At 47.2% G+C, this 15,134-nt stretch overlaps 1 protein-coding gene across 2 annotated transcripts in view; it reads left to right on the top strand.

Annotated features, from left to right (window-relative positions):
• Positions 1–15,134, top strand: part of LOC119393403 (uncharacterized) — a 53,219-nt gene that overhangs the window by 11,790 nt on the left and 26,295 nt on the right. For both annotated transcript variants that reach the window (XM_037660396.2, XM_037660395.2), the window contains exons 4-7: positions 185–854; positions 2,856–3,225; positions 7,626–7,692; positions 10,342–10,448. In XM_037660396.2, the coding sequence (XP_037516324.1) occupies positions 185–854; positions 2,856–3,225; positions 7,626–7,692; positions 10,342–10,448 (1,214 nt within the window). The remainder of the gene's footprint in view (positions 1–184; positions 855–2,855; positions 3,226–7,625; positions 7,693–10,341; positions 10,449–15,134) is intronic.

Raw genomic sequence — 15,134 nt, 5'->3', positions numbered from 1 at the left:
GAAAAGCAGAAATGTGAAAACTTTGGGTGTACATTGAAGAAGCCAAGGTGGTCAGAATCAAACCAGAGTCCCCTACTACGGCATGCCTCATAATCATGTGATTTGGAACATAATAGTACCCCATAATTTAATTTTATCTCATGACACTCGCAAATGTTACTTTCTTTTCTTTGTGCATTCACAGTGGTTGACGGAAACACCAGCATCGTGCCAGACTTTGGGCAAGCTTCAGGGAGGAATGGTGGTGCTGTTGCGGCGAGGGTCAATGCTGTCGACCAGGAAGAGTGGCAGGGAGGGCCGGCCAGCCCGGACTTTTCCAGCAGCTCAGAGTTCCCGTCGCTGCCCGTCCAGGACTTTCCGCAGCGGCAGTCGCCCTCGGGCATTAGCTACTCCACGGCGCTGCAGCAGCAGAAAGCACCCCGACCGCCTGCAGTTCCCTCAGGGGCCACAACAAACAGGGAAACAGAGGAGCTGGCATCATCATCCGCAGCGGGAGTAAACACGCGAAGCGGCATGCAGCAGCAAGGGCGTCGCGGTGGTGGCAACAACAGCGGCAACAGCCCGAATGATGTGAATAACAAGCATCACAAAAGAAGCAATGGGTCACGCAAGCACCGGCGTGGTGGTGGTGGGGGTGGCATGAGCGATGGGGTCAGGCGTGCGGAAGATGCAGAACCGTCGGCAAGGCTGCAGCATCACCAGCAAGAGAGGAGGGGTCCAAAGAGAAGCGGAGGAGGGAAGGCAAATATGCCGGCCATTGACGGAGGTGCCGAAAAGCACCAGTTTGAGGCCCCTGAAAAGGACAAATCGGAGCTGAGGCACGATACAGAGGCCATTGTAGCAAATGTACCTAGGTGAGCATGCCATCAGGTCTGCCTAAGATTTGACGTATGATTGGGAATTCGGTTGGTGGCTTCTGCGGTGTTGGCTGCGTGTAAATGTGCAGCACCAGCAGCATATAACACAGCATAATTACAGTAGACTCTCGTTAAACTGAACCTAAAGGGACCAAGAAAATATGTGTCATAGGAGTTCCATTTACTGAGAGATGAACAGGGTTGCATTATTTATTTACGAAACCAAGCACATTAAAGGCAGTTGTTCCATTTAAGCAGCAATTCAGTTTAAGAGATTTCCGTTTACTGAGAGTCTACTGTATATAACATTTGATAAACTGTCAGTATGTGAACATCTTGGTGCCTATTAGTCAATGCAGAATGGGTGCTATGTTTAATAGTGCCGCACAAGGTTATGTGTTCAATTCCTAGTCATGGCATGAGTGTTTCATTGTGAAATGAGAAATCACCAAAGTAATTAAATGTTGGTGCGTTGTTTCATACGAAGTGGTTCCAAGCTCTCATATTGTTTCAGTTGTTGTTCTTTTTCCTGCATCTCTACCTGAGCATGTATGTATTTTGCATTGACTTTGCTTTGCATGCACACTTGTGCAGCTTGACAGCACATTGAAATTTTGTAACAGCTAGTGAAGGGGAGCATAACTTTTACACACTATGGTTCTCACATTTGCCCTAATGCTAAAGATAAAAATGGAAATACTATAAGTCAAATTTAACAGTCTATTTAACACACTGGAAAAATATTGTTGGAGCAGGCCCAACTGTATTGTCAGTATCAAAAAACTGCATTTTTCACTTAAAAGTGGTCTTTGCTCTTTTAGAAAGGAAATTCCACATATTTTCTCTCATCTGGAGCAGCACTGTCATGCCTATTTCCGGTTAATTACTTTGACAGAAACCCTTCATGCTTATGTGACAAACATGCCAGAAAGCAATTGAGCGATGGCTGTTTAGCAGAATGTAGGAGACGTGTACGCTCATGCTCACAAACAATTGTGTAGTGTCTGTGGGTTGTCGTGCAGGCCTTTAACATAGGCAGGCCATAATAGCTGTTGGGGTAGTGGAAAGGTCTGTTACGCGAATTTGTGGGCTTCCTACAGCATGCAGCGGAATTTCTTACTCATGTTTACAGCAGCGTTGTCTACAGTGTGTGTTAGAAAACATAGCAGTGTTATTGTGTGTTCTAGTCAAGTTAGCTTAAAGCCGGTTTATAGGCAAATCGCAATAGTCGGCTGGACTAGGTTAGGGCACATTGTGGGGCTATAAACCATAGAGTTTCCTAAAATTAACTAGAGGGGACTCTGGTGCTGCGATCGTTCAGCTACCATGGGAATGATGGGTAGTACACAAATTTGCCTAGTCTTCGTGCTTGCGGCTTCAAGCGTACTTGTGGCTTTGGTTATTGTTGTGTTTTGGAGTTCGTTTCGGATAAAAGAATAGACCGTTGTGAACTTCGTGACCAGGTTTGATTTGGTTAGCCTAAAAAAGTTAAAGTGGTGAAGTGGAACTGCTGACTTTTGCTGAATTTAGTTTTGCGACAAAGCGGATGCAGCTGACGCGGAGCCAAACGGAGCCGAAAGAACGAAGTTTAGACAAATTTGTGTACTACCCATCATTCCCATGCTGGCTGAAGCGTCATGCGTTCCAGCTCCCATAGACACTAGCGCCAGAGTTCCCTCTAGTAAGTATTGTAGGAAACTCTATGCTATAAACTGGTTAGCTGTTCCTAGTCCAAGTGAGATGGGAAAGGTGGGAGGGAATGATCTGGGTATAGGAGCTGAGCTAGTTGGCATGTATTCATGTTAAAAGGCTGGGCGTACAAACATGTAACACACCACAAACGTCTGAGTTTGTGGTGTCTTGACTTCTCTCCTGTGTCTGCATTTGCACGCTTAGTCTTTTAACATGAATGACTTGGGACTTACTCGATTCTGTTATAGTAGTTTATTACTGCTTGTAGATGCTAGCACTAATCAACTCCTGCCTTGTGTAATACAGAGAACGGATTGGCAGTGGTCGTATGCCTCACCAAAATGGTGTGCGAGTGAACGCTGCACGAGGACGGCGGGAGACGCGCCACTCGTCACTGCTTCGTGGAGTCCTGAAGGGAGATGGGAGCAGGCAGCACCACCAGCAAGGCGGACGTGGCGGGGGAAGCCGCAAGGGATTGGACTCGGATCGCCACGTGCCAGTGTCGGAGGACGGCCAGCATGAAGTCGACAAGCCAGTACTGAGGAGGAGCTGGAACTCTGGAAGCCCTGCCAGGCAGAAGGATTCAGTGGATGAGTATCCGCCACTGGGCAGCAGAGGCACTGAAGACTCGTTGGAGCGCTCGCCAGAAGCACGGATGACAAAAGCGGACACCAAGGTGTGTTGTGGTTGGGACTGATGTGCATTTTTTCTGGACCTAGACCAGCTAGTTTAACACTCAGCAGTCTGAAAACTTTCCGTCGGGTCAGAAACTGGACAAAGCCACTCTCAAGTATAAGTGGACTTGTTTTTTTAAAAGATGGAGCATAATGCCGTGAAAAAATGCGTACCTGAATCAACCACGAAAGAGCTTGTCCAGCACTGCCCGACAGTAGACCTCTGCGGCCGCGTTGCATTGTCGGGAGGGACCCAACAATAGAGTGCAAAGGGTCAATCAGCTAGGCTTTAATAGTGTAGTCTAGTTCTGGCCTTGTTAGAATTACCCACTAGATCTATAGCTTGAAAAACGCTTGCCCTACCAGGGACTCCTCTAATGGTTCTCTACAGTCGACGACCGATAATTCGGACTCCACGGGGAACATAAATAAGTCCGAATTATCGAAAGTCCGAAGAACGAATGCGTCAGAAAAAAATACCTTTATTGACACTTCAGTGTCCCGGTGGCCGAAAAAAGTTATCTATGCATTGCTGCACGCACTTCCGCTTACGTGCAACCAAGTCCGCCTGAATCTCCGCCAGTGTGATATGGTCGCTGTATGAAGAAGAAAGAACAGCGAGGGCTCGAGACAGGTCTGCATGCGACGGCTCCGGAGCACACGGCGCGTCTTCATCATCAGAGTCAGAGTCGCTATTTGGCGGTTGCAGAACCTGCTCAATTATGTCGTCGTCGTTCAATTCGGCACACGACGACACCGCACTGTCGACGTTTGCAATCTTCAAACGTAACTGTGTCGGGAATCGGCACACCGCAGCCTCGAAGGTCGTCAATAACGTCCGCACTTGAGCTCGTTGCGCTGGGCGGCAGGTCCGGTTCTTCAGTTGCAGTGTCGGGTTCTTCAGCTTCAGTGTCGGGCTCACTACGGAACGTAAATCCAGCGTGCCGGAAACAGTTGCTGATGGTGCCTGCCGACACTGCCTTCCAGGCATCAGCAAGCATGCTCACGGCTGACATCAAGTCAACGTTGTATTTTATCTGGCTCTCTAGGCACAGCAACACGCGCTGCAGCATGCGTGAACGATACAGCACCTTCAAATTCTTGATGATACCTTGATCCATGGGCTGCAGAATACTAGTCGTATTCGGCGGCAGGTATTCTAGCTCGATGGCTTTGAGACAGCTGATCGGCGCATGGGCAGTACAGTTATCTACAAACAAAAGGACCTTGCACTTCTGCAATTCAAACTTTTGTCCAATTTTCGCACATACTCTTCCAACAGCTTTTGCGCGACCCACGCCTTCGTATTGGCTTCGTACCAGACAGGCAAATTTTTTTTTCCCCGTAAAACATCGAAAGTTTTTCGATTTCCCAATCACCAGCAGTGGGAGCTCTTCCGTGCCGGAAGCATTGCTGCCGACGACGACAGTGACTCGTTCCTTGCTGAGTTTTCCTCCGTGGCAAGGTTCTCCAGAACGGGCGAGTGTCTTCTCCGGTAGTAGCTTATAAAAAAAGCCCAGTTTCATCGAGGTTGAAGGTGTCATTCGCTGAGTAGCACCGAAGCAGCTCCGTCAACTTGCCACCACGGTAGTTCGCTACCAGTGTGCTATCCACGGCACCGCTCTCACCGCACATTTTTTTGAAAGCGAGGTCGTACCGCTTCTTGAAGTTCCGGAGCCAGCCATCACTGAACTTAAATCCATCAATGCCAAGGCGAAGTGCCAATGTCTCGGCTTTTTGCTTCAAGAGGTGGCCGGAAACGGGAACCTGTTGGGCGACGCTAGCGTTAAGCCAGATGCTCAATGCTTCTTCCAACTGCGGATGAAAACCTTGGCGCACCCTCTTTTGTTCACTTCCGGATGATCTCTCCGTCACGCTCAAAATCTTGTCCTTATTCTTCGTGTAGTCCGATATGGTTTGCTTCGAAATGTTGAACTCTCGAGCAACTTCGACTTGCGGACGACCACTGAGCACTTGCTGAATGATGGCGGCTTTCTTCGCCATGGTTAGCGTTGTATATCTGCCGCGTTTCGTCGTCGTCATCGGCGCGGCCTTCGGCGCTGGCTGTGAGGGCACCGTTGGTGCCATTTGACTCGGATCTTGTGAGACAGCAGGGCATAAAATAAAGAAAGTCTCAAAATAAAAATAAACGCGCGCAGAATTTAGCAAGACGCTGTACTGCAGACACATTCACAGAATGGCGGCGATAGCAGCGCAGCGCAGGGATACAGGCGTACAGGAACGGGAATGTAGGATGTTCTCGATGTCGATACGATCCCCCACAGTTGAGCAATGCCTCCAAGATTGGCATTTTCAATTACAGTACAAATCCCTGAGGCATGAAGTTGCGATCGAAATAAAGCCTCATAGATCCCCAATTAGCTTTCGTTTTGATCTCTGAGGCCATACTTTGCTTGGTATGGGTGCTCGAGGAGATAATGGCTGCCGATTCGGCGTGCGCGACAGTCTCGGACAGGGTCCGAATTATCGAATTTAGATCTGGCAGCTGTCCGAAATATCGGTCGTCTTTACTAATTACTTCTATGGGACCACCGGCGGTGCCGCGCGACGGTCCGAAATACCGAGCATGTCTGAATTATCGGTCGGCGACTGTACTTATAGAGGTCAATGTAAGGATTCGCTGGGATGGCTGAGTGACTACGTAACTGCACTGCTAAGCATGAAGGCGTGGATTCACCAGCCATGACAGCTCCATTTCGGTGTGGTCAAAATGCAAAGATTCCCATGCACATTGGTTTAGGTCCTCGTTAAAGGACCCCAGGTAGTCAAAATTAATCCATAGATTGCCACTTTGGCTTACCCCATAATATCATGGTCTTGGCTTGTAAAAGTGCAGAATTTCGGTCGTTTTATTCCATGCTAAAAATTTTACTACGTTGAACAAGAGCTTATCAGTTGGCACTGACACCAGATGAGGACTGGCCACAGGCCACAGTCTAGATAACGCTCAAGATTGCAAAGAATGCACTTGGAACAACCTGTGTGGAGACGTTTACAGTCAAACCCCGCTACAACGAAATTGATGGTGCTCGGAAAAAAGTTCATTGAAGCGAACATTTCGTTGTAGTGAAATCGAAAAAAATATGGCTGACCTGAGCTAGTAGAACAGTGAAACTTTTATTTCCAATATACAAAAAGTGTCTGCTGCTTCCTTTGCGTCCCCAGCAGCGTTACGACGCGATTCTCATATATGCATAGCGACGCCACGTTGAAAAGCACGCAGAAACAACGGCTTCCGCGAACTAATCAAACAAGCACAGGCGCACAACACGAACTGCACAGTTGCACCAACACGCCAACACTAGCTATTCGCCGACAACGGCGACATGCAGGCGTGCTATCGCGGAGCGATGACTTACGCCTTATTCTATGCTATTCTTATCCACCACTCGCGGCTGGCTGATCCCGTTGATAACGCGGACGAATTGTTGCTCCGACCACCAGTCGCACTGGCCAAGCGCGAAAAGCACGAAAAGCATTGGCATTGGAAAAGGCACCATTCCGCGACTGCACCCCAGGACTGCTCACGTTGATAACGCGGATGTGGTGGATGTACCGTCGCTCTGACCACTAGCGAAGCGTGAAAAGCACGAAAAGTATTGGAAAGGCATCGGAAAAGCTATCGTTTCGCGATTGCACCCCAGTGTCGCCAACTGAGCTTTGGCTTTGGATTGTCTGCGACTCGGAAGCAACTCAAGCCAGTTGCGAAACCAGGGCAGTCTGATCGCCGTCGCTATCAAGCAATGGCGGCCTCCATGCTCAGTCAACAACGGCGGTTTCTGGTGGTTCCAACACGCAATTCAGACTTTGAATTCGTATTTTTATGTTCTAAAATGCATCAAAATGTCAGAGATTGTGTTTATTGCACGGTAAATTAAATTTTTGAGCCCCGAATGACATCGTCAAATTTCGTTGAAGCGGAACGGCAGCAGAAAAAGTGTTCGTTGTGGCGAGCATATTTATGCATTGACTCCTATGGACTGTTGACGGGGAACCGAGAATTTTTCGTTGTACCGGAAATTTCGTTGAAGTGGAGTTCGTTGTAGCGGAGTTCAACTCTATTACCACTGGGCAGGCCCATGACTGTGCCATGTGGGAATTGCCTTGAAGGAACATGGTAGACCTTAGACTCAGATAATTCAATTTTTCAACTAATTCGGTCCCAGCTGATGGTGACTCTAACATGTAATAAAGGGTATCTTGTTTGCTGAAGCATTCATTTCAATTAAATTCTTGCAGTCATGTTAAATGAAAGCGACATCTCCTCCTCCCTTTTGCCTTGAATGGTTTTCATAGTTTTGACAAAAAGGCATTGCGGGAATGCCTGTCTGTGATGTACTCATCCAAAGTGTTTCATTGCACTTTTTTTGTTCTGCATCAGGATGCCATGGTTAAACAGGGAGACAACATTCCAAAGCAACAACCACAGACACCTTTCAGGGAGAAAGGTGAGAATTAACCGTTGATAAAATACCAGGTTGAATCCCTGAAGATCAGTAGAGGTTTTTGTTACAACTACAGTAGACTCTCGTTAAATGGAACCTGAAGGGATCAAGAAAATATGTTCCGTTTAGCAAGAGTTCCATTTACTGAGTGGTGAACAGGGTGCAAAATGGAAGTATGAAAGCAGTCGTATAGAGGCAGTTGTTCTGTTAAAGCAGCAGTCCCGTTCAAGACGTTTCCATTTATTGAGAGTCTACTGTAGTTGGTCACTCATGCTGTTCAACAATATTCAACATTTTTTTTATTGGTGTGTCGATTACTTCCACATGCCTTTAAGTGGTTCTCAGAAAGGCTCTGAACGACCTTTTTCAATGTTTCAAACGCTTTGGAGTGATTGGTGTGCATACCAAAAATACATTAACAAAATAACTTTTTTTAAAAAGACCCAGTATGAGCGTAAGTGCAAAATGTTTACCTTTGCCATCTGTGCTCAAGCCCCTCCGGAACGGAGAAGATTTTCTCATGTGGTAGCTCTCATTAGGAATCTGCCATCTGATATCGGTTGACTGCCACTGGTGGCCGTGCAACAGCGTTTCTAGTGTACACTTCACTTGTGAACTTCCTGCAAATGCAAACATTTGGCATGCTACAGTCAACTGCCGATTTTTCGGACGCCCGATTTTCCGGACATGCTAAATAATTCGGACACTTTTGCGGTACTGTCACCAGCCCCATAGACTGCAATGTATAAGAGCGTCTGAAATTTCGGACACTGAAACTCCTCAGCGTCCAATTTTTCGGACTTGCTGCCCAAATTGCAGGTCTTAAAGGAGTACTGACACGATTTTGAAGTGCAGCAAAACGGACGTTTTTGGTTTCCTTGGCATGTAGTGTTAACACTCTCCCCACACCACATCCGGGAAGCACGTATAAATATTTAAGTTTGATTTTAAAGTTTTCATCTCCCAGCATCTGCAAGGCAGCTTCACCGCATGGAGAGCCCTATGACGTTTCAAGTCAGCTTACTTGGTTTGCGAAATCTGGGTTTTGCATGCAGCCTAAATCACAGAAATGGCTGTTGGAGGCACTGGACGACAGTTCACTCATCATGAACCACGTTCGACTGACAGCAAAGGACAGCAGGTGCATATTTCGTGGGTTGCAGTCTGCCCGTGACGTCACGGGCAGACTTGACACGTCGCTATGAAGCCGCCCTCTTGAAACCGAAACCGAAACTGCTGGTTGAAAGACGCGGTATTAAAAATATATGCAATGCAGACCCAGGCACCAAGACACTTTTTTTAGGGTTCTCGACACCCGTGCTTTCATTTAGAGCAACAACCCGAAAAATTTTAAAATTCATGTCATTAATTGAAGCCCCACCTCTGCTACCTCTATCATTTTGTAGGTTTGAACCAGCGCTTTCGCGAGTCGATCTGCTTGCGACAGTAGCAGAGTCCTAAAGTCAGCTTTGCCGCAATGCTGAAGTGTTATGGGGTGAAGGAAACCAGAAATTCAAAAGGGCTGCTATCATGGCATCGTGCGGCGATGGCTTTACGGATAAGCAGCGGAAATGCAAGGAGGTATGATGGCGGCAGGTGGCATACACGCCAGTACAGCTTAATCGCTAACAACCCTTACTATAAGCATCTTCAGTTAACTGCTCAGCAGTGCATGTGGCCTAGAGCAGTTGCATGCATACTGCACGCATTTAATAGGCAAAAACCCAAATGCGCCGCGTCGCCATTCATGCTGTCTTTGTGCGAGACCGCTAAGTGCGAACGCACAGATGCATTGCCTTCGCGAACGAAATCAGCTCGCCATTGCCACGCCCTTCTGCTGTCAGGAACCGAGTGGGCATCATGAGCCCTTTCATGGCAAATGCGTGCGTATGGTACAGCAACAGTACAGTGACGGCATCAGTTTAGTTGGCAATGCGCTGCACACAACTAGAAACGATCGACTTCTCACGGTAGCAAATGCTGCGTATCGGCGGAGATTCGGCGATGTGTGTGCACATCGGTTACGTGCCCACAAGCCTCGAGGAAAGCTGGACGAGTCGTCCTCTCTTCCGCCACAGTTTTTGTGTTCTGCGTCATCATTTCCAAATGCTCCATGCTAGAGAGCCGTAATCTATTCTGCGCTTTGTTGGTATCAGTGGCGGTTGGCACGTAGTTAAGCGGGTTCGCGATAGGTACCAAATCTATTTGCGAGAGCTTGGGCACGCACCAAAGTGCCTGATAATGTACTCGGAAGGGTTAAAGCTATTTCAGACAGGGCTGTGACGATTTGATTGCTTGAGCGGAATAAAGAAACATGAATTCGTTTTTTCAGACGATTTTGTGGTCCTTAAAGAGTCCGAATGAACGGACGTTGACTGTATATTGTTTCACTGCTGCATGAAGCTGAGCGGTTTCTGGCTGCAGTGGCTGCAGTTTGATGAAAGTGTAATGCTAGCTTAGGTGCATGTTAAAACGTCCAGGTGGTTGAAACAACTTGGAGTCCCTGCTCTGGTATTTGTCATAGCTTCATTTTCACAAGTATATTTTTCTGATGTCTTAAACGAAAAATAAAAAAAACACAGGTCCCTGTGTTGATCAAGAGTGTTTGAACTATATGATTCTCACACACTGCCAATGCTTGCGGCCATGCAGGGAGCAAGCCTGTGAAGCCTCTGGCCTCGACCAATGGGGGCAGTGCTGGGCCCAAGCACAAGACAGCCATAAGCATGGCCATTGCAGATATCATGGTGCCCAAGCAGGTATGTGTACAGTTGTCTTTTTTTTTTTTTTTTGCGGAAATGTGGAAGGAAGCTTGAATGGTAACAAAGTAATCAAGTGAAGGATTTCTTTTTCTATTTTAGGTACTACAGGTCGCTCTATCAGTGCCTACATTTGGTGAATACATTTATGATGCTACCTTCTAGGCCTCTTTAAAGGGACACTAAAGGCAAATATTAAGTCGACGTTGATTGTTGAAATAGTGGTCCAGAAACCTCGTAGTGCTGCTTTTGTGCCAAGGAAGTGCTTATTTTGAAATAAAATCACGTTTTTAGTGATCCGCATCGCGTTAGCGTGCTTCAAATCTCCCGCCTGAAAATACGACTCTCATACGTCACTGCTGCCGTGCCCAACGTTGCCCGCTTTTACTGTGCGGCCGCCGACACTAGTAGCAGCAGAGCGGAAGTAGCGGGACCCACAGTAGCAACAATGGCCATCGAAGCCATCGAAGCTTGCCGCAATCGCCGCAATGGATGTGGACGGAGAAATTGACAACGAGACATTGTCTCGCGACGCTGGGCTCCAATTCAGCGACTTGAGCCCCGATGAACGCGGTATGCTGCTGAGGGCTCGTAGTGCCGCCGTCGTTGCGTACTACGATAGCAGCCTCGGCAGCGACTCGCCCGAGCCCGAAAGCAGCGAGGAAACCAGCAGTGCAGTGTCGGGCGACGAAGCTCATGCAGCATTTTGTCGAACTTTCTGTCGGAGCGACTTTCACGAGCGCGCAAAACACACGCGGGCAGTACGCGATCCCGAAACTACCACTGAGACGGGCGAGGCGCAGTTCGGCGAAAACGGAACCTTTGAACCACGCGCGCTGTTCCCCATGGCGACGCCACGGATGTTTTTTTTTTCATGAATCAAGCGGAAACGAACAAACAGCATTTTATTACGTCTTTTGATGCTCGGAAGGTTCTTTTTTTACTGCTGCTAGTTTGATTACTAGTGATTTATTGTAGGCCGACTTCCATACGTCATCGGGATCACTTCGAAAATGTCCCACTCGTGGCGCTCATCATGTGATACATTTAGCTTAATTTCTTGGTAAGTAGGGCACTGCTGTAGATAATATTGCTGTTTTAGAAGTTGTCATTCATTGGACTTTCACTCTGACATAAATTGTTATTTGCCTTTAGTGTCCCTTTAATCATATCTCTATATGTGGGTGGTGGTGAAATAAATGGGAGCATTGGTTATAACTTGCATTAAGTTCTGCAGAGTTATTTACAAAGGCTTTCGAAGGATCCTTACAAGGATCTTTGCTTGAAGTCTCAAATTCCTGGGAATGAATAAGATGTCTCGCAAAAATATGTTGAAAATTTTTGAAAAGAGAGCTAGTACAACTGAAGTAGTATGTTAAAGTACTATGTACACCTTCCCCATCTGCACTGAACTGCCTCCCGTTACAGAGAATAGGGACAGCGTCCTGGACCTTCATGATACTCTTAAGTCTTACATTTCGTCAGTGCATTTCATCCCTCTCAGATACCGTATTTACTCGATTCTACCGCGCCCTCGATTGTAACGCGCACCCGTTTTCCGCGACCAAAAAAAAAACAAAAAAAATTAAGACATCGATTGTAACGCGCACCCATGTTTCGCGAGAGAAAAAAACAAAAAAAGTCCGCAGGAGTCAACCTTCGCACATTCCGTAGAATAAGTATTTGGGTTTTAAAGAACTAAAGTTTCAAAAAATAAAACAGTCAAACAGCGGGCCTTGCCGCTAAAGCTGTCACCACTACGGCGGCGATACGAGTCGCGTAATGGATCAGTCCTCGTCGATGTTGGACCACTCCTTGTCGCTGTAAACGCTCTTCGATTTCGGGAAACCGGCCCTGCTTTGGTCCACTGAAACATTTTCGTGAAGCTTTGCTGTAAAAAATATTCTGCTTCTGTTTGCGACAGTCTCGCACGCACGTTTCGGGAACTCCGAACGACCGCGATGCGGCCCCATTTCCGTCCGTCTCTGCACATGTAATAACTTTTCTTTTAAATGCGGCATCGTGGTGCACTCGTCGAGTATTTGGAGTCGGCATTTCCATGCCGTCGATGTGAACGCAGAACGGGATGGCAAACTCCTCAGTGCACGTACGAACTGAAACAATGGCAGAAATAGCCGAGGTAGCCGAGGCGCGCCGCGCGTAGGAGGCGGCCATTTTGAAATGCCGATGGCAATATGATAACCGAGTTTTTTTTCGGTACTCGATTCTAACGCGCATGCGATTTTTGGACTCGTTTTACCGAAAAAAAGGTGCGCGTTAGATTCGAGTAAATACGGTAGGTGTGGTGAAACGTGATCAGATAAGATTTGAGTTTTCTCGAAATTTTGTTCTATAAAAACTGCGTATGCAGATTTTCCACTACTGCAACCTTCTTGTTTAATTGCATGCGTCAATTAATATACATGACAACAGTGGGAATCTCTCTGGTAATCTGCTTGGTGACATCGAGAAACTGCTGCATCGCAGCGGCGGGCGTCACGCAATACTTGTGTGGCCCCGTCATATGCTTTCCACATCAGTGCTTGCACGTGTTTCACCATTGGTCGGATGTTCTGCCACTAGCAAATTTTTCCAGCTGTTGCAGTCTTGATCACAACCGTGGGCACCGCTCAAGAAACTTCTCTTGGGGCTCATGCCCCAAGAGCACTGCGCCACTTTTGGAGCGAGATCGCTGTCATGTGAAATGGGCTTTATGCTGCAGTGGTTGCACTTAGTATTTGCACTCCATAGTGGCCAATTTGCTTTTGCATAGGGATTTGCATAGTGACCAACTTGCTAATCATTTTATATGCAGGAACTGCTTTGTGATCTTGTTTAGGTTCAGTATACCTGGCTTCAACTGCATATGTAATCTTGTTTAGGTCCAGTATACAGTGAAACCTCGGTGATACGATCGCAGCTCATACGAATTTCGGGGTGATACGAATTTTTCATTGGTCCCGGCTAAGACCCATTGGCCTGCAATGTAATGGAGTACGGGTGTTGCGAACCGATTTTCACCCAGCGACGTTTGATACGAACGTACGCCACCGCCCAGGTATGAAGAGGTGCTGTTCGCGCTGTCGCGGAAGACGCGCCAAGCACGTGCGAGCGCGGGAACACAAGCGTGGGCATGCGCACCGCACCACCAAATCATCAGTATGACGGTGTAAGAAAAACACTTTTCTTACAATCAGGATAAACCTTCAGAGACGCGTCACGGCCTCCAAGATCGTGTGTGCGAATCTTTGAGGCTCTTATGTGCCTCCGTGTGCCTTCGCTTTTAGATTACAGAGGACATTAGCGCCCTGCTTTTTTTTTTTCTAACGCGTCGACGCAGGATGCTGTCGTTGTACTGTGTTTACACGTGCCTGCCTCGCGCATCAGACATCCTATGAAAGGTGGACGAGAACCGAAAGAAGGCGAAGGCGGTCTTGTCGAAGGAGTCAGGCCTCACAACGTCAACATATGCGCGACCGTTGAGGTCGCACTTGTGCGGGCACGGCCGTAAATCTCCCAAAAAAACATCCCGAACACCTCTGCAATAACAAAATTATAACACAGGACCGTGGTTCTGTAATTTTGTGGCCTTGATCCATCGCGTCAAAGTGCTTCTTTTGTTACTTTCGCTGCAGTACTCTGGTGTCACGAAAAAACCATGCTAAACTTTGGAAGGGGCTTCTGCTGTCGCGGGTCACAACGCACCTGGTTCAATAATTAAATACGTGCGTGCGGGCCGTACATTTACGAGTGGTGGTATGATTGCCGACATATAAAAACTTAACTGACAATCATTCAGAGTTCTTCCTGACGTTGCTGCGGCCCTGAAAAACAATAAATGAAAATGTACGCCAGCTTTCTTTGGTCGCATGCTAATTTTCCATCCTTTCTGGTGATACGAATTTTGGATGATATGAATATTCTTGGTGGTCCCGTGAGATTTGTATCACCGAGGTTTCACTGTACCTAGCTTCAATTGCATATGTAATTTTGGCAGTAGCTTCAAGCAGTGGTTGTAGTACAGCAGATATTCTTTTTTGAGGCCCACCGACTGTGGGGAGGGATGCTTTGTGATCTTGTTTAGATTCAATACACCTAGCTTCAATGGTACATGTAATTGTGGCAGTAGCTACAAGTAGAGGTTGTAGTACTGCAGTTTTTTTTTTCTCACGAAGTGCAGTGACTGTTAGGAGGGCAGAAGTTTGAGGGTAATCATAGCTGTGACTGTCGGGTCACATGAGCTTGTGCTTGCTTGCGCGGTTTCAGGAGCCTTGTTTCGACTGCGTTCGTGGCCGTCGACCTGTTCCTGACAGAATCAAAAGTGTGTAACGCCTCGTCAATGCGTTCCTTGGCCATTTTCGTCGCATCCCGGACACTACTGCAATGACGACTGACCTGTGACTGCCCATGCTTGACAAAGAGCTGTTAAAAGTGCTCTCAAAGCATTCTTCTATCTAGAGACATTTTTAAAAAATTTTTTTTAAATGTTAACGTTTTCAAGTTACGACTTGGTCTCGCCACTTCCTTTCCTGTTTCCGATTGGCCCATTATAGCATTATGCTATTAGTCAATTTTATTGGTTGCCCCTGAAAAACTTTAAACTATGTCTATCCTATTGGCATTCCAGAAGTTCTGCTGTCGATTAGCTATGGTCGCCAGTCGTGTTACGCAACCTGGACTTTGACC

Source organism: Rhipicephalus sanguineus, chromosome 5, assembly GCF_013339695.2.
Source record: "Rhipicephalus sanguineus isolate Rsan-2018 chromosome 5, BIME_Rsan_1.4, whole genome shotgun sequence".
NCBI lineage: Eukaryota > Metazoa > Arthropoda > Arachnida > Ixodida > Ixodidae > Rhipicephalus > Rhipicephalus sanguineus.
The sequence above is the reverse complement of the archived record's forward strand: the minus strand, read 5'-3'. Positions and strand labels throughout refer to the sequence as shown.